General features: G+C 37.3%; 1 protein-coding gene across 2 annotated transcripts; it reads right to left on the bottom strand.

Annotated features, from left to right (window-relative positions):
- Positions 1 to 1,129: 1,129 nt before the first annotated feature.
- Positions 1,130 to 17,940, bottom strand: LOC110064286 (PR domain zinc finger protein 12-like). Of its 2 annotated transcripts, none has more exons than XM_020771323.2 (4): positions 17,728 to 17,940; positions 8,106 to 8,404; positions 6,811 to 7,120; positions 1,130 to 2,158 (listed from the first exon to the last, which is right to left on the bottom strand). In XM_020771323.2, exons 2-4 carry the CDS (start codon positions 8,385 to 8,387, stop codon positions 1,740 to 1,742), a joined length of 1,011 nt encoding a protein of 336 aa, XP_020626982.1. In that variant the 5' UTR covers positions 8,388 to 8,404; positions 17,728 to 17,940; the 3' UTR covers positions 1,130 to 1,739. The 2 variants fall into 2 exon arrangements, with proteins under 2 accessions (XP_020626982.1, XP_020626980.1); XM_020771321.2 differs by lacking the exon at positions 17,728 to 17,940 and adding an exon at positions 10,901 to 11,406.
- Positions 17,941 to 22,619: the final 4,679 nt, after the last annotated feature.

The following is a 22,619-nucleotide window of genomic DNA, read 5'->3' as shown; positions in this document are numbered from 1 at the left end:
ACTTTTTTGATGGTCTATTGAAAGCTGAACTTTTGAGATAATCTGGTAAGGTCAGGTTGGACTGTAGGCCACAAAACCTCCCGATGGCAGTTCTTTAGTTTTGATAATATTTCGAACTTAAGTAAGAGCGGTCACAATTAATCATGCTGATCGTATCTGAGCCCTCAGATCCGGCTTAAAAATGTTTTGCTCATCTCCACTAATCTCTGCTTGGGTTAATCTGTTACATTACTTGTGCATCTTTGACGATCACTTAGGGACAAAGTTTGATGAGATCAAAACGTTGATAACTATCATGGACGTTTTAAAACAAAGGTGACCATATTGTTTTTTATTCGACAAATTGACAAATAAACGATCATTTACAAAGCGAAATGTTCTGAAGAAAACTTAAGTCCACGTATCTTTTTGGAATAAACCTTAGAACGGCCAAATATTTTTGGAGATCTTCATAGAATATGGCAAAGTCATCATCAAAGGAGGCCGATTTAAATTAGAAAATCAATTAATTGTTGGTGTCTTAAAACATAGCTTGGCCAAGTAAATTAAAGGCAATTGAAACGCTTTCTCTTTAGCAAGCAAATGTTGAAGGTTTACTGAATATAATTCAAAATCGTGAAACTGACGCCTAAGCTTTAAAGGACGTTTTCTTTTGCGAAGTGCCTCGTCCTTAGCCTCAGTAATGAACGGCGATTAGATGCTAAAGTGTATAGCTTTAGTCTTTAGACCCAGCCAAAAACGTGCGACGTCGAAAAGTGCCGTAACTTCAGTAAATACTTTGCCATTGCCCAACTTTAGAAGCCAATATGATAAGATTTCATTACTCGTGTTTTTTCCTCTCAGGAACAAATGGCTTACGACCTTGAGTTAAAACAAAGAGAATGCCATCCTAGTTAAGTAGAAAATTGAGGTTTGATGGAAGGAGTAAGGTGTTTCTTTATACGCCATTTATTAAGTTCTTGAAGTGAATGCTTCTTTCCATTTTCGTGTTTACTTCAAGAGTCGAACATTGCGACATAACATCATGTCCTCACTTGACCATGGAAGAAATTACATGACCAAACAACTCAGTGCAGTTGTGTCGCAGGTGAGGCTTTTAGAAGGCGAACTATAAACACGACAGCTACACTCCCTGTGAATGTCTGTTTATTTCCTATAAAACGGTACTTGAGTAAACGAGAACCGATCCATATATCTTAAACTGGCAGTCATGTCAATCATATTGACGGCTTAAATGTAAGCGTACTGCTAACACTTTTATACAACGTTCATTAAAGCTTTCTAGCAAAATTTTTTACAAAATATTTACACAATATACAACTGAAAGGTGCAGAAGTACTTTCTGATTATCATTTTTTCATTGATTTGTCTTCATCGCTGATCTGTCGGCCTACCAGCTACACAGAAAAATTAACATTTCACAGCGGCAGCTTAAAGTAGACCAAGTTTTTAAAATGAACTTTTCTATACTCATCTTCTAGTATCAAATATAATCTATATTTAAAGTTCGTTTAAAGTTGTTCTTATAACTATATTTTCATTATTATTGAAAATGAGATTTTTTTTATTCTTAGAGATTGTCTTCAAGCCTTAGCTTTCCGGACGCTATTCTATTTACTATTGGCGATCGGGGCTGAGTGTGTTTACTTTCATATGTTGGAGGAATACCACTTAATCAAAATCTGGCGCCTTTCTCCAGTTTCTTCGTAATTAAGAAGTCAATTCCAAAAAACTGTCAGTTATTGAGGCGTGCTTTCTAGTTTAGGGGAGTCTGGGGAACGCTCGCTGTGATTTGTCTCGTCGTGAAGACCTTTCGATTTTTGAGCCGCTGCTTTAGCAGCTTCATGTAATGGTCGATGTCGAGCGGACTTCTGATGAGCGCGCAGTCCTGCAAGCTGCGAGTACGCGAAGTGACATACATTGCACTTGTAAGGCTTCTCTCCGGTGTGAAGTCTGGTGTGGTTCCGAAGCGTTGAAGACTGCGAAAAGGACTTCTTGCAGTATTTGCACTGGAAAGGTTTTTCCAACGTGTGAATGCGCATGTGCGAGCGTAAGTTGCTCCTGGAGTTAAATCCTCGTCTGCAAAGCGTGCACTTGAGTCTTCCTGGTACAACATTGCTTTTGACTCGCTCGTGGCTGAATTTGTAAATAGGATCTTCTGACAAAAAAAAAAAAAGAAAGAAAAAAGACCTGTCAGTCCATAATTCTCTCAACTGCAAACAAAGATCTATTTTTCTAAAATCAATATTCAAAAGAGATCTCCTGCAATTTAACGCCCAGTTGGGTGCGATTTCCTGTTTGGAAGTTTACAATAGCTTGTAGGAAATGTGGAAAGTGGTTGAGGTGGTTCAATTCCAAGATAAACATATCACGCTGCGCTGTAAATTATACGAAGTGCTTCACGAACAGCTTGAAATCAAAACGAGAAACAAAACCTTTTTTCATATAGTAAAACCAAAACAATAATTCTTCATAATCATAAATACGTCATTTGAAATTTTGGAAGATAATTAAGGCACATGAACTTCGAGCCTTTACTTAGAAAGATTCTTTGGACAAAACTTACTAAACTTATTATGAGGTTCTTACTTGTGAATACCGAAAATATGTCCCAATTATTTTTTAACAACCATTAAATTGTCGTTTCTTCGGGCGTAGTTTTGGTTAAACATAAGTGAAATTTAGAGTGTTATAAAGACTCCAAAATGTTTTATTATATCTACCACTTCCAATGAAGATTTATGTACGATTTGTGTTTTGAGAAGGCGAAATGCTCCCTCCCAATTTAAACCTTCCTCATGAGTAAGCAAAGAAATGATTATAGAGCATTCAAATTAGAAAAATCGCAGCTAGATACTAGGCTTTTCGGCTGGTTAAACAAATCAATACTTGGTAGGAGCCGCGGAGGGTAAATGAAAGCTTTTAATAAGACGACTGCGCGAGGTCGGAATCCTGTTACATTGGATGTTTTTAACATGTTGTTAGCCTCGTTCAATGTAATAAAGAACCCGCCATCTGCAGCATTAGCTAAGTAATGTAACCCTACTCCATATGAAAACAACCCTGCAGAGTGAGAAGGCAGAAGATGGTTGGCACGTGTTTATTGTCGTAAGGAGTTCAGATCAGAATAGAGTGCATCCCAAAAATGTTCAACAGGAAATGAGAAAAAAAAAACTTGCTATACATTTCTCAAACAGGCAGAGCAAACTCAAGCAAGAGAAACAAAATCATGTCAGCGACTCAGCTTGCGCTATAACCGCACTCAAGAGTAGTTTTCTTAATTGACTTTATATTAAAACTGAGTATGTGTAAATGCGCTCACTGATTTCACTCCTTTTTGGACTGAAAAACATGAAAATTGTCACGTTTTTGGCATCGCACCTTCAATTCTTGGCCATTGTGTTTTCTCAGCTTCAAGCATTGGCTGTTAGTATACAATGTTTTGGTGACAGACTTGCTATCGCCCCGAAGCGAAAAGTTTCTTCGTCGTTAATGCTGGGCGTGGTTAGTTTTTTACTTGCAGCCGAAAAGGGTATTACAGCAAGTAAACTTACATTTATCATATGACCTGGGGGGCCAAGTGAATGAGTTTTGATTAACGCAAAAGCCTCACCGAGAAAGAAATGACATTGTTGATTCATGATATGTGATACGTGCTTTCATGACAAACGCTTCTTTACAATTACGCGAGCAGAAAATAAAAAGAAAAAAAAGCTGTCTTCAAAAACCAGGTGACGAACTCAATAAAACCAATTTAAAACTCCTAATTAACTGTGGCTCCAACCTACCGCATTTATTCCGAAATTCAAGAAATGCTGATGTAATTAGAAAGCACATACAGCAAAAAAAATAATTAGAAGACACTCTTTTAAGTGAGAGTCGCTAAATCTTGAGTTAAATGAAATAAGTAAAAGTTGCCAAAGCATTGTACTATTGTTGGACCCAGTAAAGGTTTTCGAAAAAGTACTACTAAATTAAAACCAAATTAAACAGAAAAACACGCCGAGAAATTAAGAAGATCCCGATTTACAAAATCTTGACGCATTTTGTTTGATTTGTTACAGTGCTTGCGAAAAACGAAATGAATGCACAGTCGCACGATTTAAAAAAAAGAAACGTAAGGTGTAAGGACTGAAAATGAAAATACTGGCTTAACAATGCTTATTCCATCACGTTCACTTTTTCGAGTAGTAAGCCATTCAAGCAAGATAGAATTTCAACAAAACTAGTGTGATGTTATCAGAACACAAAGGAGCCGATTTAGAGATATAACAAAAATCACCTGTTCAGGCTCTTTCATTAGCGCCAGAGACAAGAAAAGAAAAAGAAAACGTAGACCAGTCGAGTGAAGCGTAATTAACAATGCTTGACAGTGTTTTTCGGTTCGCTGTTTCACCCTTCCCTTAACCTGATAAATTGTTTATGTGTTTTGAGATCTTTTGCAATTGTTAAATGAGGGTGAATTTGAGAAGAAAGAAATCTTGTCCCAAAATTCACAAGGTTCGGCGACGACCAGGCGAAAGATCGTTTTTAATACCAAATATGCTCCTCCTTTCTGTTTGCTAAAGCCCTTTTTATTAAACCACTTCGTTTAAATAAACTTCCCTTTAATTGAACACTTTTAAACATGCCGAATTTGAACCGTTTACAAATCATTATAGTTAATCCATTATTAATTTTATACCCCAGCGTCCTAATTGATTTTTCTTGAAAGCCTACTAAATTAATCGAAATCCAGCTGTCCTAACTCATAGTGTACTGTTTTCAGCATCACCAGTAACACAATCCATTTTCGATTCTCTTCAAAATAAACCTCATGAGTAAATTTACTTTGGCTATCGGGGAAATTCATATTTCTGTAATGACACTCCACACTCTGGATGGATCATTCTCTTTCTTTCTAACCACTTTTAAAATTAGTTTTCCGGGAAATTGAAGACAATAACAAGCCAAAATTTTTCCTATCAGTGTTTACAAGCTAGAAGTTTCAAAGTTTTGTTTCCGGAACCAAGATCCTGCGTCGTTGCAAGGGCACAAGTGGGTGTAGTAAACAATCGCGGAATGAAAAAAAGAAAGCTATAATTTGCAAATTTCCATTAGATGTACATCAGAGAACATCAGGGAGATGATGTTAGCTCGAGGCTTAACTACCTAATAATTACTGTATTTATCTGTGCGAGTAATCAGTTTTGTGGCTAGAAAGCCATCTAACGCAATTCAACGTACGCGGGAAATCGAGATTTGCACATAAACAGTCGAATTAAAAAGCGCACTAACGCTTTCAAGAAATAGTTTCATACTTTCAGATATCTTCAGCAGACTTAAACAAGTTTTAGCATTGTTCTCTGTACTTCTGCTTCGTCGGTTTCCTAATTGCGCGTGCTCGAAGTTGCTGCACCCCACAGATAGCTTCATTATGAAAAACACTGGGCGCCAACGACCTTACTTCGTAATTTGTAAATGATAATATCTGTCTTAAGAAAGGTTGAATGCTTCACACCAGTCCAAGCTTTAACGCCAAGTCGCCCCGCCAAGTTTTAATATTTATTGGTTTGATTAACTCCGGATCCATGCTTTTGAAAATGCAAATTTGTCAAGACTTACCCCCTTTGATAATTATAAAAGAAAGCAGTTAAATTCGAGCGCGGTTTGTTTTAGTCGCCGAGTTTTCTAGTTTGTAAAGCGAAAGTCCAGTCGTTGCGGCACTCATGAGCGGATATATTTTGCCCTCTGGCTGTCATAAGATTATTTGGTTGTTAGTAATACGGCCACACAACACTCAGAAGAAACATTTTAATAAAAGCGGCATACTAATGGCTATGATAAACCTGCATCAAAAAAATGAAGAATTGAATTTAGTTCCGGTGAAAAAAATAACAAATTCGATGGCGCAGCAAGGCTTTTGCCTGTTCATATAAACATCAATACAGAATGGGCAAGAATATGTTATTGTATTTCTCAAATATTCAAACTATATCTGACAATGTGTTTCAGTGGCAACGCATTTCATTTTTAATAATCAAAACCCGTCTATTCGATGCATGCATTTACTCTTAGAACTATTGAAACAACTGGAAATAAAAAGATTTGTTTTTGCAGTTCCTGTATTGAGTTAAGTTAGCTTGTAAATTTAACAAATGCACTGATACTAAGAATATGAATATTTTTCTTTCGCTCTCGAGAACACATTTTCAGAGAACGCAACGACTCGTGTGTGTGATAAAAATAATTTCGAAAGTCTTTCGAAGTAATTTTGCATACAAAAACAAGTCTGCGATATGTCAGGGCGCTCGTTATACTTATTCAGATTGTTGTATGACATTTTACCTTGTAATTTCGAAAAAGCAGAAACAAATATGATTCTAAAGCAAGCATGAAGCTTTCAACCCGGTGTTTGTCATTCATTTGTAGATATCGAAGGTTTAAATAGTAGTACTAGCTTTCTAATCTATTTTTTAGCCAAACGCTTTGTGCGTGTTTCATGTTCTGACCCCTGTTGCGGATCCTCAGTCGTGTTGTTAGCGTTTTCTTTTTTTTAACTATGTAGCCTGTTGTTTAAAAGGACAGCTCTACTTGCTTGTACGAAGCGAAGGAGACAGTTGGTTAATTTGCACTGTACCATGTGTATTGCAGCGCCAGTACAAACTCGTGTCTTTCATTTCTGCGCTTTCGCTTTGATAATAACTTGCCGAGGAGTGGAAACATTTTCAGATCCAAGAGGCAACCTACATCTAACGGACAACATTAGTTTCAAGAAGTAAGTGCTTAGTTTAACTTGATATCATCAAACGTACTTGCTGCAATACTAACCGGGAATAGTGGGCTCAGGTTCTTCGTCTTCTTCTTCGGGTCCTCTTCGCTTTCTCCGGGTAAAGTCGTTTACCGGTGCAATTCCGGGTATCCCGAGAAACTGCACGTACGTGCCACCGTACCAAACTAGCAGCTCCTGATCGGGCGGGATGTCCTTGACAGCGCGGTAGTAAATGTTACCTCCGTACTGGAACACGTCCAAGTTCTGCTCTTGTTCGTTTCTGGCACAGTTAACAAAGCCCATCCAATTGCGTGGATTTTCGTCTTTAGCGTCGAGAAAGTGGCTGACTGTTCCGTCTTCGTTCAGAACCTATTATAAGGAAATGTTTGAATTTAAAGCGATGAAAGACAATCATTCCCGGTTCATTTTGTATCTGGAACAACGAAGAAACAGACTTCAGTCCCTATGTTCTGTCGATAATGTTCAATACGTTGTTAAAATGACTCTCTCGGCAGAATTCATAAAGAAAACTGCTTCATTTTCCTTTTCATAACGTCGGAATTGGCTTCTGTATGTGCGTGGGAGAGTTAGCTTTGGGAATTTATATATACAAAGACCTTAGTGTGTTCTAAGTCAAAGAGGCTCTCGACTGTCTTGTGTACTGTACAAACAAAGGCTAAATCACAGATAGATTACCAAATAAAATTTCAGAATTTATCGGTTTTTTAGTTTAACCTCGTTTATTTGGAATTTGAAATTCTTATGTAAAAGATCCTTTTAGAGGGCAAGGTTTTCTCAGTCGCTGGAGACAACAAACAGGGTTTTTCCTTTTCTTACATTTTTGTTTTGTTTTTAGTGCTATTACTCTGCTAAATGGAAATAGAAATGGAGAATATAATTTTGAACCCGAGGCTATCGTGCAACATCGGTTTCAATCACGTTGTGATTTTCTTTGTAAAATGGGCATTAGATTTAAAACACATGTCTTTTTTTACCTCAGTGGTCAATAAACGAACGCGAAATCAAAGATCTTACATTATGTGAAAACACGTTAATCTAAAATGATCAGTGAAGCAAAATCAGAAATAGAATTAGCATATATTTTTTTAGAACAGTGTTTCGCCAGAAAAATAATGGTGAAGCTCCTGGTCAAAGAAAAACAATAATTAAAATACAAATACAGTTATTTCTTAACTGATTCCATCGTCAACTGCCTGTAGTGCTAAGGTTGAATTTCAGACAGCGCTTTCCGATTTAAAACACGATAACGTTGAACCCGCATCACAACGCATTATTAACGACGATAACACTCGAGCATCATAACGTTATTTGCCAACGTCGAATAGCTACTCACCTCCCACATGAGACTGTTATCAACATCAGAGCTCAGCTCTTCAACTTTAACAATGCGCCCTGTATACGGCCCCATCTGCGTGCCTTCTTTGATCCAGCAGGTACTAAACACGCCAAGTTGAACACCCGGAATTGATGAAGGCGCTATAGTAACTTGCTCCGGAAGAGAGACAAATGCCATGAAGAAAGAGTCATTCTCTAGGCAGAGTTGCTTGGTTTTCGCAGTGTCGTTGCTTAGAACCGGGACTAAAGCTGTCGATCCGACGCGTTTTATGTTGCTCATGTAACCAACGTCGTGTTCTTGAAATTAAAGAAAAAAACAAGATGATGAGAATAGTGGTTTTGATTCTTGTCAAATACAAAAAAATACAACGGCGCCATCTTTTCCTCGACTGTGTAAAAACTGATTTTTGCAGTTAAGATAACTGAATTGTAGTCTAGACAGTTCGTTTTCGTTCTAAATGAGTAAAATATGGGAAATAGTAACTGTTGTCAGACAACGGACGAACCAAGCGCCAACGAAAAGACGATTTGAACTATTACAAAGTTAAAGAACTTGCAAAAATCGTCAAAAGAAAAAAGTTGAAAACCGTCTTTTTTTCCCGAACGGATGAAAACCCAAATACTATTCTCTAATATAGTTTTCAATCGCAGCAAACAGAAGTCGTTTACAATCAATTATTTATAACGTTTTATTCCACCGCTGAGGAAAAAATCCGAAATGGTAGTTTGTAAAATTAGCTAAAACAGTAATGAAACGGAAAAAACACAAGAAAGCATAACGTGTTAAAATTACGGCGAAACGAATTTTCTTTTATCCTATGTCAGTAATGAATTTAGATGCGTTGAGGTTTATTCATGCGAGGCTACCTTCTAACACCTGCTGTAGGGTTTCTGCTAATCTTTATGATCTTGAATTAAAGTAAACCCAAGGAACGTGCTAAATACACTGTGATAAGCAGGTAAAAAAGGATGGTTTACGCGACGCATTAATCTCTAACGAATTGTTATGCTACGGGGCTTATCGGGTACAAACAATCGCCTTTGATGGAGCACACAGTATGGAACACAAACCAAAGAAGTAAATTTGGAGATGATTGCGGAAGTTAAGATATGACTAGGAAGGATATGGTTCGCGAATTTTCATTACTGGACACTTCTCTCATAATAGGTTTTTATTTGGGTATTGGTAAAATTTCATAAACAATGTGAAAGTAAAGAGTGTGGAACAATACGGCACACGTATTTGAATTAACAGAGCACGGAAGCTTGTTTTATGAAAACAAGCAGGTCCACCGACTTTCTTTCAATGCTTGTTATTTTTTATTTTTATTTTTTTGTAATTTGCCAAGGAGCTGTGATGTTTGATGTGGGCGAGACGGATTGTCACGTGGGCAAGGCTTTCCAAGTTGTTTTAGAAGACGCGCTTGTCTGTATTCATTGATTTTGCTTTGAGTTTGACTGTTTTAGGTTCATTGTTACTCCATCATGTTACTGTTCTTTGATATGCTAATCTTTGTTTAATGCCAACTAGTGGACATTAATTACATGATAAAAAATGTCCAAACATGCTAATTTCTCTCGAAAAGCAAATTCGAAATTAGACCAGATTAAACATATTTCTTTTGCTTGACTATATTCTTTTATATTTTCTGTCACGCCGACACTCGAGATTTTCAATGCTGGTACATAGTTTTCGATGGCGCTGGAATCACATCGCAAGCAAGAAGTAATATCTGACCTCGATGCGATCGAGAAAACAATAATTGATAAGACATGAACTTTGCTCAAAGAGCTTAAAAGTCCACGAAATACTGCACGTTTACAAAACTGGGTGGAATTAAGTGCTTTTAGTTAAATTTCGGAGGTTCGCATGCATATTCATTCAGAGTGAATCCACCTGCCTAGAGCAAATTGGGTATTTAAACCTTATTATCGTTCCGAAATTACAATTGAAATAAGGAAGCGCTTTTGCCTCCATTTTTGAAATGTTGTTTGCTGGTAGATCACACACTAATGACCGTTTCACCAGACAGCCGGAAACTGTACAAGGCGTTTCGAAAACATTGAGTAAAAGACGAAGCAAAGGATAAGAACAGGCGCGCAGGGGCTTTATCACACTACTCTGACTCACACACCATCACAGATGTTGTCAAATGACCTTGAAAGCAAGTACACAAATTTCATGACAAAACCAGAAAAGAAATCAGAGCAATCGCTGTTTAATTTTCTTTTCGGTGCAGCCTGGAGCGATGTTTTCTAAAGCTACGCAAAAAACCGAGAGCCAGAGTAATCTCACGCGATTTTGCAATTTGCGGCACAGCGCTTTCATTGACCTTGAATGTCTCACTTCTAAGACTATAAGACAAAAAACTAGCTAGCGAAGCGTGTTACTTTGGAAATTCTGTACGTAAAACGAGAGGGGAAAATGATGTGTGTTTAATAAACCCAAGTTCTTCTCATTAAAATAAACCAGAGATTATAAACTTCCCTAAGTCGTTAAAATTTAATGGCATTCCTTAGTTAAATTCCAAAAGAATACGTAACATGAATCAATTTACAACCCCTTGACCGTTTTTCTACGCGCAAAACTAGAGAAAATGACATGGCGATGTAAACTTCCAGTAACTAAACACACCGCTTAAAGACGAGTAATTACATAATTTCGCATTGCTCGAAACTCTACGAGTGTCAAAGCACGCAACGGAGTTTAAATCACTCCGGGTTTCCCCACTACATATTTCGTTTTTGAAACTGAATATTATTCATAGTAATAATGGGAACTTTGAGATTTACCTTCATCGGAGTTGTAGTCCACTTTCTCCAGACCGCCTGATTTAAAAGTGAGTTCTTTTTGGCCACCAAATACGTTACACCACTTGCCGTACAAAACGCTTCTTAAAACCTCCTGACTTATGTTCAGGGGACCGGTTGGTTTCTCTATGAGTGACGGCGCTACCCAAACGGACATTTCGGCACGGATCCACACCGCTGGGTCGGTCAATCGTGGCGATTTTCAATCTTTACGTATTCACTTACTTTCGGTTTATGAGATTTTAATAAAACGTCAGCGCTTTATATGTTGGCCTATGTTTGCCGTTGACAATGATCAAGATGTGAACAATGGCTAAGGAAAACTAAATAAGTCTTTGTAATAAATCAAATATTTTTCATCATGCCCTTCACACCTCATTGAGCGCTGTGCTACTCGCTTATAATGAGCTGCCAGTGCTAGGAGCACCTGCCTAAGGTAGCTATCAAGCATGCGCCTGATGTTACCCATTACGGAGACTTGAGCAACTGATCAACAGGGTTTCGCGAAAGAAAAAAAAAATAACCGAAACCTTGCATTTCCTATGAGGCTTAATGTATTTTTTTTTTTCTGACTCAGAATTGAAGGAAAACGTTTTGTCGCACGAGGAAATAGGAACGAGCTATTTCGATTAATAGGCGCCGCGACAACGAGATTTGTAGCAAAGTGCAGAATTAGCAGAGATTAAATCTACATTTTTTTTTTTCCTTTAACCGACATCCGGATGGTCAAATCTAGCGATGGAAGAAGAAGGAAATTTAGTTTCAAATAATAAATCAATGATACAGGTGCATACTTTGCGCTTGTATCAAATTTGACTTGATTTGTTGCCTCATTTCGCTCGAGGTTTACGGTCACTTAAACCACGCAACTTGCTTCTCCAAACGCAATTTCTCCTCAATACTTAATTTTAAACACCCAACCTACTGTTCTGATATATTAATGCTGAGGAATTGTAAAACGGTTCTGCTGTAAAAAAAATCAATTGTTTTTTGCATGTCGCTTTAGGAATATTATCATTTTTTCATTGATTTAGCTCATGCCGCGACCCGAAGGCAGATTTTCCTAAATTTACTCCTTTAGATAAAGATCCTTCGAATTAACATTGCAGAAATAGAAAGATGTAAACACGCTCGGTCCCAATTACGAATTAATGAACACAAAGAAGTTAGCGCCCAAATCAATCACCAGTGATTAGATAGGTTTATTTAATTAGTAGTATTCTAACATTTTCCAATAGGAACGAGCCTTATTAAGACCACCAACTCTTTATTAAGAGAGCATGCAGTAAATGGTAATAAAAAACAAATATGTGTTATTTTTCAGGTTTCGAATTTGGTTTCGCATTAGTCTGTTATCTAGTTAACTGTTGATGTGCTCTGTAAGATATAACCTCGTGCGGGCAGCTCCACGTTTGTTAATCTCAAAAGTAAAATACACAACTGGCCCGCGTCTCATCCACAGAGTAGGAAACGAACAAATCTAGGCTCAAATCTAGGTTTTTTTGCATAGGCGGGGCATTCCCTCGGCACCTGCTGATAGGCGCGTGGCAGGCGCGTGTCAAGAACAAAGGTGCTTAAACATATTTGCTCGAACTCGCAACCTTTCTTTTATAATTAGAAGGTCGTGTTTTAATCTGGACATGATCAGCTAGATTGCTGCACACTGAGATGAAGCTAAAGAAAACAAACTGACGGTGGAACACCGGAGCGCTTGCTTAATATGCAAACCGTTTAGTCTTCGTGTTACTGTGCCAGGGTGTGGACCGTTTTATTTTAAACGCGGAAATTACTTCTGCTTTCTTCACTTTGTTTAGAAACTTTTAAGAAGGTTCTCGATTCCTTTCAAATGATATCGCAAATTGAATTAAAGAAAACATTTTATCATTGTACTTGGTTTTAAAAAGTGGATAAAATGGTGCGGAAATTTTTCGACACTTAAATAGAGGTGAAGGAAATTAAATTTGCATCAGAATAGGAGAAGGTTCATTACTTCTAAAAACTCATTATTTTTCGTGCAATCACAGCGCTAGCTTTGGTAATGGACTTCTAAAACTAAAAACACGGTACATTTCACCCTTTACAATAACTACTCTTTTATTTAAACTATCTCTTAAATGGTATAACTTTCGTTTCTTTCATTACTGAGAGTAAATACGCGAGCCTCATTAATAATGAATTAAAGTAAATGAGACAGAAAATAACTTAAGGGGTGAAAAACAGCCAGACTTTATTCCGAAGATCAATAAATGGTGGCCAGTTTTTTTGAAGTTTTGTTTCGTGCTTGGTCCAATGTTTACTCAAGCTAAAGAAAGCGCTTTCGTTGGCTCCATGCGCCAATTGACGCCGAGGTTAATTTTAATTCCCCGGTGGAAAAAGGGTTATTGTGACAGTGTTGTATAGAAACTTGGCTGAAGGAAATTACTCACTCGGCAGTTCATGGTTAGATAATAGATAATAGTAGTCTAAGAGCAACACGTAACCAAAAACATGCCTTATTTCCTTTCCGTTTGAATGCCTCAAACACCAAGAGCGGGGGATTTCATTTTTAATTTTTACTTTAATACTATAATCACCGGAAAACACCCAATTTGCAGCTAATCCCCAGAATAGTAAATTAAAATCTTCGGGGTAAACTAAGGAAGGAGAAAATTTATACAAGCGAACACTCTAGCTGAAATAATGTGTAATTTACCGAGATTTGTTGTTGTTTGAAATTTAATGAGTGAGGAGTTATACGCCTTTCAACTAAGCAGCCCCGGTTGCAAATTAAGCAGTTCACTCGCCGAGCTCCACAATGAAGAAAGCGAGATAAGTTTATTAAGTCTTTTCAGGCAGGCACGCGTCAGATAGGCCACCAACACTTTGTTTCGGAATACACGTGCTGCAAAAAATAGACTTAATAGCAAACAAATCGCCCGCGAACAATATATGATCAATTATTAAAGTATTAAATTGCCTTCAAAGAGCTTATCCCATGTGAAGTTTCTTGCCCCTCCATGTAGGCCACTGGTTAGGGAAAAGTTCCAATCACCAGGTGCCTTCTATAGAAACTTAAGCAAAAGGGTTTAGGCCGAGCCATGGAAGCCGACCCTGTTCTGATTTATTTGCTATCTAAGAGGCACAGGCAAGAGCGTAGCCCCGGAGATGCGATGAGTGTTTTGTTTGAGGTCTGCCCATTTCAGGGGCTTGTGTGTGGTTCCCTAGGAGGACAACATGCGGAGAGTATATACTACAAAATGTCCTTGTGCAATGGATGAGACACCGGAGATTCAACTTGCTTTCTGTTTCTCAGCAAACCGTTAAGTGATCGGCCTGGTTGTTTTTGTGTAAACCGAGTAACATGAAGGGAGCTCAGTGGGCGATTCTCAGCCAGGAATGTAAATTACAAAGATCTTGTTCATTAGCCGCCAGCTCCAGCGGTTCTCGTTTCCTATCTTAACGGTTATCAGCAATTTTTATTTTTCCTTTGTTTAGGTTTGTGGTAATCAGTGATTGCTTATTATGGTTCGTGGTGCAAAGTAAATTTAAATACATTCTTAATTGCCAAGGGTCACTTTGCGGTACTTAGTGAAAGATATGTGCCCTCAGGGAACCGGGTGATCAATGCACAAGGAAGCTTCAAAAATAAGCGAAATTATAACTTGTATATTAGCCGTCGAGAAGCGACCAACTTGCCAAGGCAAAATGATTTCCTTTATCCCACATGATGGACAAGTGACTGAAGAACAACTCAGTTCTTTGTAAGGACAGATAGTGTGTAATGGCTGAATAAAACCCTGCCTTTAGTGAAACAACTAAGTAGTTTTCGCAGTTATTTCACGGAGTGAATCCTGGTCAGTCAGATCATTATTAAGTAAACATTCTATGAAAACAAATTCAAATGATCAATCTTCATCTTTATTTCTCTCTTGTTCCACGAACTAAATGGCAATTCTACTAATCGCGAGTTTAACCCGAACATCAAAGCTGTCTGAAAAGGCAACAGTATCTCTAAAACGACCGCGTGCTACGCGCCAGTGATAATATCATCTTCGACAAGATAGGAAATTTATGTACATCGGAAGTATTTTGGAAACTTAAAAGAAACGTTTTAAATCTTAAATCAAAACGTACTTAGCACACTAAACGGCACGCACGTAAGGAAACTCACTAGACAGATGTCTCGAACTCTTTTTCGCCGGAACAAAAAGAGGGAAAAAGGCCCATTTTGATCGCCAAACTGATCATAGATCACCCTCGCAACATTAAGGTCGAAGATTATATCATTTACTTAGCAGTGGCGGCCATCCAGCTTCATTAACAACTCACACTTTAGCAAGTAGCAAGCTTTGTCATAACAAAACTATTTTTGAATATCCGTACCTTGATCAGAATCACTCTCCATCAGGCGCCTTCCATTTGCTCATTATTTTATACTAAACCATTTGATAAAAGGCTGAAACAAGTTTTTTTTTAAAATTTGATGTTGTCGGGTGTGGTTTATTTCCTAAATCAATTTTCCATCTAGGCGTCGTTTGGTTCTCTTGTTACACGAGTCATAACCAGCTTTACCAGCCGATAACTTTTTTCGCGTAATTTCGCAATAAATCTTTGGTTCCTACGCGGCTCATTTCTGTTAAAAATTTAAGCTGTCCCGCAGAGACCACAAAATTTTGATTGTTTATCTGTGGAAACGTTATTTTAATTTTTAATTCTCGCATTTGAGTCAGTGATAACGAATGTAAATCGGTTAGCAGCGTATAGAAGACGAAAAAGTTATGTTTGAACAACATAATGTACAATGTATTTTCCTGAAACAATTAAAGTTTGAAACGACTTTTTAGATCCGCTAAAGAAGCTTTCTTTACACTGTACGCCAGTTTCAAATTTTGCCGAACTGCATTCGTGTGTTGCATCGCCAAACCCTTGATAACAGTATAGGCTTCTTCACGGGTGTAAATTCAATTTCTACGATTTTGCTTTTAATTTAACTATAGTGATAAACTTCCGAAATGAAAATTAAACGCCATTTTGCGAAGGAGGGGGGTCAAGCGGGTGAATTATAATCTGTTATATGAAGTCCTTTTTAGTTCTTAATTTCGTAAAAGCCTCAGTTACAGTGTCAGTAACTTTGGATGAAACAGCTCGTCAGGTTTTCAGTTTATATCGATAGTCATCTTGTTGCCTCCGTAAAGAAAAGAATAAAGAACGCTTATCTGTTAATAATACCGTCTTTTCCGTTTATCTATGAAAGTTTTAAATCAGGTCTAACATCAAATAACTTGCCCAGTGTACACAGTAATTTTCTTGAATCATATTAGTTGTTCGACGCTTTCCTATTCATTTTCACAGCAGGCGAGCGATAAGACGTGACAACACTATTTTCCGCATACAAAACATGGTCAATATTTATGAACGTAAGTTGTTACGCCATCGAAGTAAAACCAAACAATTCTACAAAACGGCTTGGCGTGAAGTTCATCAATGTGAATGTTTACGAACAAATATTTCGACTCGTTTGGCGCATGCGCCAAGGTAAAGGCACGAACCAAATGGCACGAACAGTGCTACTGGATCCACTTTCTTCGGTAAAAGTTAAAGAAAAGAGAGAGGAGATTATATATCTCTACGACGAGCGCAATCTCAAAGAAAAATTAAAAATTCTTATCTATGAAATCTAGGAAGTAAACTGCACTGACAAAAGTGAACTTCCACTGCATCCGCGTACGTTACAAGAAAGTAACAACTGGAAATTGTTTTGAACCTGACCCTTCTTCAGATTGAAAAATTCTCTTATTTCACTCTGTTATTGTTCTAAATGAAACTTCATACAATGTCATTTTTTCCTTCAGCTTTTTTTTTCATTTATCTCAGTCTTGTATATCACCATGGAAATTGATTCAGAGAAAATTCAGCGTAGATATTGAAGCGCACGTCACTAGTTTTGTAAACTATCTCTAGGAATCGAGCATTGGATAATGGCTGGGCTTAAGACTAGGAAACTAGGAATGAACTATATCCTTTTCAGATATTTCATTTGACTGGCTAAGGGTTCTTTTAATCATCTTTGAAAAAAGCGGATGGTTTTGTACAGGAAAACATTTGCTTAGTCGCAACAATTGCAACAATATTTTGATTCCAAGCAATAAACACCGACTCAAAGCTGTTGCTCAGTTCGAGATCTCTGCCAGTGTATTCACACTGTATTCTTCTTTTGTTTGTCTTTTTATTTTTATTTTTATTCAATGTTCACCTTTTAACGTATGTGCTTTGCAAGAAAGAATAATTCTGGAAATCAATCTCGCTATCTAACTTATAAAGGTAGCGCGTGATTTACTCCCTTTCATTTCAAAGGAGCAGGAAATTAACCTTCTGGTCGTCCAAGGCTAAATAAAGACCCTTTAAACCACTCAAAGTAACTAAACCTGTAGACTACAGCACATTTCTTTTCGTTTGAACTGTCCGACAATTAGTGACGGTTAATTATTTCGAAGAAAGGCGGCTTGTTTCCTTCCAACGAGGAACGTACTTAAATTATTTAACACAAATACAAACCGCTATGTTAACGAGTCGCTCGACACACACGTGCTGCATCGATTCTTAACCACCGCCGAAACAATTGATTTATAGCACAGCATTTGCGTTCACTATTATTCACTTAATTTGTAGTCTTAGCTCTACCAAGTTGTTGTGAGGAAATGCAACAGAAGACAGGGAATCTCCTAAGCAGCGAGCGCGCTACATGTTTTAGAATCTCAAAACCAAGACGGTAAATATGATCAAGAAACTCAGTAGTTGAATCTAAAAGATCTAAAGCGGGATTAACAGACCTGGCTGGATGACTGAATTCAGTCTAAACTCTCCGTTTGTGGTTGTCTATGCTGCCTCGTCTGGTCACGTCTGGCTGAGAGCCGACAACTAATAAGCGCTTGCTTTATCCTTTCAAACAATAGCCTGGATCTGTGGAGTAGTTCCCCTGAGTTTTCACCCTTGTATGATTTTATCGTCTTACACAAAAGAAAAATCAGTAACATTTTGATTAATGCTAGGCTTCAAACTTTACAAAAAAAAGCATTTGCATCGATAACCTTTTTGCGGGGAGAAGGGTTTGATGGGAAATTTCAAGCAAATACAATTTTGTGGCACAGAACTCGTTCTCTTTTGGTTCTATTTATTTAATGACCTTCTTTTTCTTTTTTCGTCATTTTTGCAAAGATTCACATCTACATCTACTTTTGATTTCAATTTCATTTATTCTAAATACAAAATAAAAAGAATTTGTTTCCTGTCTATCTCTCAATCAAAATTCAAATAACGGTAGATATCGTATTTTAAATGCAAGAGAAATTGAAGCAAAAAAAACCCATAGCATTAACGATACTAAGACGGAAGATAAGTCACCGATTCAAGATTTTGAAGCGAGTGGCAATATTGAATCTTGCTGTGTACTTTTCAACTTTTTTCAAATAGACAACTGGCAAAACTTCATAAAAAGATCACAATTCATAGACGTAAATTAAACTATCATATCTTCACGTTCTTGTTTGACTTGAACAAAAAATACGCATATTTATCTTACCGTTTGGCGTATTTCATCAGTAAGAAACAGAAAGCAAACAAATAAAAACATCATAAGAAAACAATGACCTAAGATAACTGCGTTCGATAACCGTTTTATCGACTGAAAGATAACGTATTTTAACTGATGACATTAGTAACTTCACAATTGTTGTACCGTTTATGATGCAATCGACAAGTCTTGATCATGTGTTAAAGCGCTCTAACCTACTGCATGTGGCGTCGTACTTGGTCTTTTTAAGTAAAGAAAGTCTCCGAGAAGTAATATTTGAGAAAAAATTCGCATAACGTTATGTTCTTGGACCGTGAGATGATTTACTTCCTTACGGACTAAATGTGCAGCTATTTAAACTAGCACTGACTGCGGTAATTGTGCAAATTGAGCCAGTAGCATGAATAACAAGCTTAAAATAAGGAAAACAGCTAAGAAACAAACCTATATAATGCTTTAGCAACCAAGTCAACCTTGCATATTCAGGCTGCTCAGTTAGCACATCGTTGAAATTTCTTATCGTACACAATATGTCTGGAAACCTTACTAGGAACACTGACAACCAATTTTTCGTTAGAACCACCTATTACCACCAGAGCGTGTCTTTCTCCTGAATACAGCATGTTCACAACGGGTGGCTTAAGATTGGAAAAAGAAAAGCAAAATTGATCATTACGAAAACAATAGGAAAATGATGTATTTACTCTTAGTTTACGCGGTGATGGGCAAATGGATCACGCGACACGGCCCTTAAAACAAACAACATCTGCAAATTTTAAGTCTGAACTTAATAAAACTATTGTACACGAGTAAAGCATGACAGAACCATGTGAAAGGAAAATTCTGGAAGTTCATTGCGAGAGCATAATTCCTAGACCGAATATACATCAACATCATAAATCTGTTTTACATTCCTGTCACTTTAACATAATTAAAGTATTTTAACCTTAACTAGTTCAAACAAGCATAAGATAAGAAACGAACGAAAAACCTTATTAAAATAGGATAATAAACTAAGATAAGCGGCCATAGTTTCTTCCACTGTGAAATTAGTTTCAGCTGATGTCACTCTTGAAATTAGTAAATGTACAATTGTTGTACAAGATAAATTACTTTTTAAAAAGAATATTGAATTAACAGCTCCTAGCCTTAAGCCATCCCAACCGCCTATTACGTTGTGCATGTTGAACCGGCCTTTTCAATAAAATTGATTTGGAATAACGTTATTTTCTTATGTTATTTTTGAAACCGATGTGCAGCTATTCAAAGCGAGTATAATAAATATGCAAATTAGAAACGTAGCGTGGTTGAGGGTAAAGAAAATAAAAGAATTCAGAAAACAAACTTTGTTGTGAAGTTAACCACATGGACATGCCTCTTCAATATACAAGGGTACAGTTATCCGATTTCCTTGACTAAGGCAGCTAAATTTCCTCGTTTTTCTGAAAATTTTGCAAAATAGAGAATGGCCAATTTCGTCGTGGATTATATTCTGTACCTCATTACCAGCGTGCGTGTGTCTTTCCTGACAGTGCTATGATCTCGACGGGTGGCTTAACATAGGGAAAGAAAAGCGAAATTGACTATTATGAGAACAATGGGTATAGAATGTATTACCGTTAGTTTACACAGCGATCGCCAAATGGATCACGACACTTGTTTGCCAAAAAACAAACATCTGGAAGGAAAGCCTGAACTTCAAACAGGTCTCATGCCTGTATTAAGAGGTTTAAGCCACGTATAAATGAGAATACCGAGGAAATTGCGAGCTTATCACCTTCAATTACATTATTTTGTGATGAGATAAGGATAAGATTGTTTTTAAATGTGTGTTGATTCCATTTTCCTTATTGTACTGGCGATATTTTGAATGATTCATTCTCCGGAAATCTTTAGATATAACAGTCAATCGACATAGCCATTGGTTTATCTTATATTCTGGAGTGAGATATTTTCAAATCTACAGTTTGGTCTGACTTGATATCAGATTTAGATAGTTTGTACTTATCAACCGTGGTTCAGTTTCCATTTAGCGCTGGTATCACTACAGGAGGATGTCGCACTACTATGATGCTTTCAGTCTAATCAGTTGTTGTCGCTTTCCCCTTGAGTGGCATCGAGGCGCTGCAGGTTGCCTATTAGGAAGCATTGAAAAAAAGATTTTAATGCAGATGCAATTTACTTAAACGAAACATAAACTACCAAACTTTGAACTGATTTTGCCAGATTTTATTTCTGACTGTGAACAAGTTTTGCAACAGAGATAAATACTTGGCTTATTCTTTTTCGTTGATGTGTCGAATAGCCAGAACGCTATCATCATTGCCAGCGAATTCGTTAGGTACTTAGTTCGGACCGGTAAACCTATAGTTTGTTATTGTTTTTCATGTCAAACGTAATAGGTATTTATAAACTACTTTTAAATGGGTAAAGATTTACTGATAGGAACAGTTTTCTTACTCACTGCTGCGGTTGTTTCTTACTTATTAAGCATTTTTTTGTTCTTGTTCTTAAAAACACGCCGTTATTCAATCTTATCTGATGACTGACCAAACAAGAAGGTTCCATAAACAGGTCTCAAATGTCCTCGGTGATAAGAATAGCTGAAATCTCAAATGGCGTGTCCTATGCTTCTTCTTATATATTAGGAAACAGAAAGCATCAGTGAGTTATATTTGTTTATTTTCACTTTTATAGTTGTCAGTCGTAAAAACACTTTTTTTTTTACGAAACCTAAGGTATAGGAATTAAGAAATCCGGCCCTGTATCGCGCACATATGGTTCATTTAAGAAAGTAGCACATCAAAAGCAGTGATTACTTGGCCAGAAAAGCATGTAAATTGCCCGAAAGTAAACGCGCCCTGGAAAGGATTTATTTCCGCTATAAGAATGAATAAAAGAGAGTAACAATACACAGAGACTGATCACAGCCGGTGACATCGATCCGATTATGACACAGCAAATTATAACGTTAATTGTCACATTGATCATAATTATAAAGTTCGACTTGAACTTTGTTAATTAGCGATCTCCTGAGCTGTCACTAGCCTCTATGAGATGCCCTCTTCTGACTAATAACACAGTCAATTCAGTTAATTGAAAATGTCTCGTGGACAGAGCTTGTTACAAAGTAAAAACCATGAGTACATGATTGTCACGATTTGACAAGATTGCAGGTGATAGAAGATAATTCCGGGGGGGTACTTTGGGCATTTCTGGGTGGGGATGTGCCGCTGGGACACTGGAACCCTTAGCCTATACCAGAGCTAGTTCAGCTGAATTTTGCTACCCTATACTAGAGTAAACTCCCCAAATCCCCCCATCTATTGACACTGTTGAGGCTGATTTGCGTAAATTTAAACTTGCCGATTTGATTTTTTTATAGTTTTGAGTGGCAATTCCCGGTTTCCTTAGTCTAGATAAAATCTTGAACCAACTAGTCAGTTTTGTGAAACATTATACCCTATTCTAGACCCAAACGCTCTGATTTATATACCCTATCCTAGAGTAAACTGCTTGAAAACCATGCCCTTCACAGCGGCACATACCTACATAGCCCATATATGGCAGTGCCCCCCCCCCCCCCGGGAGATAATTACGGTATCAAAGCTGAGCGGGTTACGTAATCAATCGAGCAAAAAGCAAAATCAAAACTAGATGACTGGTGTAAAGTACACATTAAGAACAACGATTTTTTCATTTCAATTCTTACTTTTTCTAATTAACTTTGCAGTCAGTTCGTGTCAGACTTGATTATAAGTAAATTATTCGCTTTAGCGTGTAATAGAGTCACTTTTAAAAGGTTGCCTTTAAATCGAATCATTCAAACAAATAAAACAAAAGAACTCCTTATTCTGACCAAGTACAAAAACTTACTCAATTAAACTGTTTTTCGAAGCTAGTAAAGCCCCGTCACCTGAGAAATTCTTCACTTTGGAAAATATCATTTACAAAGATTCAGGAAACATCTCGAACTCAGTTATTTAAAGTTACATCAGTTGTCCACAAATTTCCGGGGTATATTTATGCTGTATAGCCACTCCCGGTGAGGATCTTACGATGGCTTCCGATCACTCTGCTGCCGAACCTTTTTCAACGTTATTTTCTTTACAATATTTTTTACTGCTTTGTTAAACCTCAACCAGTTTTAAA

Source organism: Orbicella faveolata, unplaced genomic scaffold, assembly GCF_042242905.1.
Source record: "Orbicella faveolata isolate gen_17 unplaced genomic scaffold, um_ofav_v1 contig_36, whole genome shotgun sequence".
NCBI classification, from domain to species: Eukaryota; Metazoa; Cnidaria; class Anthozoa; order Scleractinia; family Merulinidae; genus Orbicella; species Orbicella faveolata.
The sequence above is the reverse complement of the archived record's forward strand: the minus strand, read 5'-3'. Positions and strand labels throughout refer to the sequence as shown.

What these genes read in the sequence shown, in the direction of transcription:
- LOC110064286 (XM_020771321.2), bottom strand. Translation starts at nt 11,075, where the DNA reads ATGTCCGTTTGGGTAGCGCCGTCACTCATAGAGAAACCAACCGGTCCC. An exon ending in GGACTACAACTCCGATGAAG is followed by an intron (nt 8,405 to 10,900) that starts GTAAATCTCAAA and finishes TTTAATTTCAAG; the next exon opens with AACACGACGTTGGTTACATG. An exon ending in ACCTGAGCCCACTATTCCCG is followed by an intron (nt 2,159 to 6,810) that starts GTTAGTATTGCA and finishes TTTTTTTGTCAG; the next exon opens with AAGATCCTATTTACAAATTC.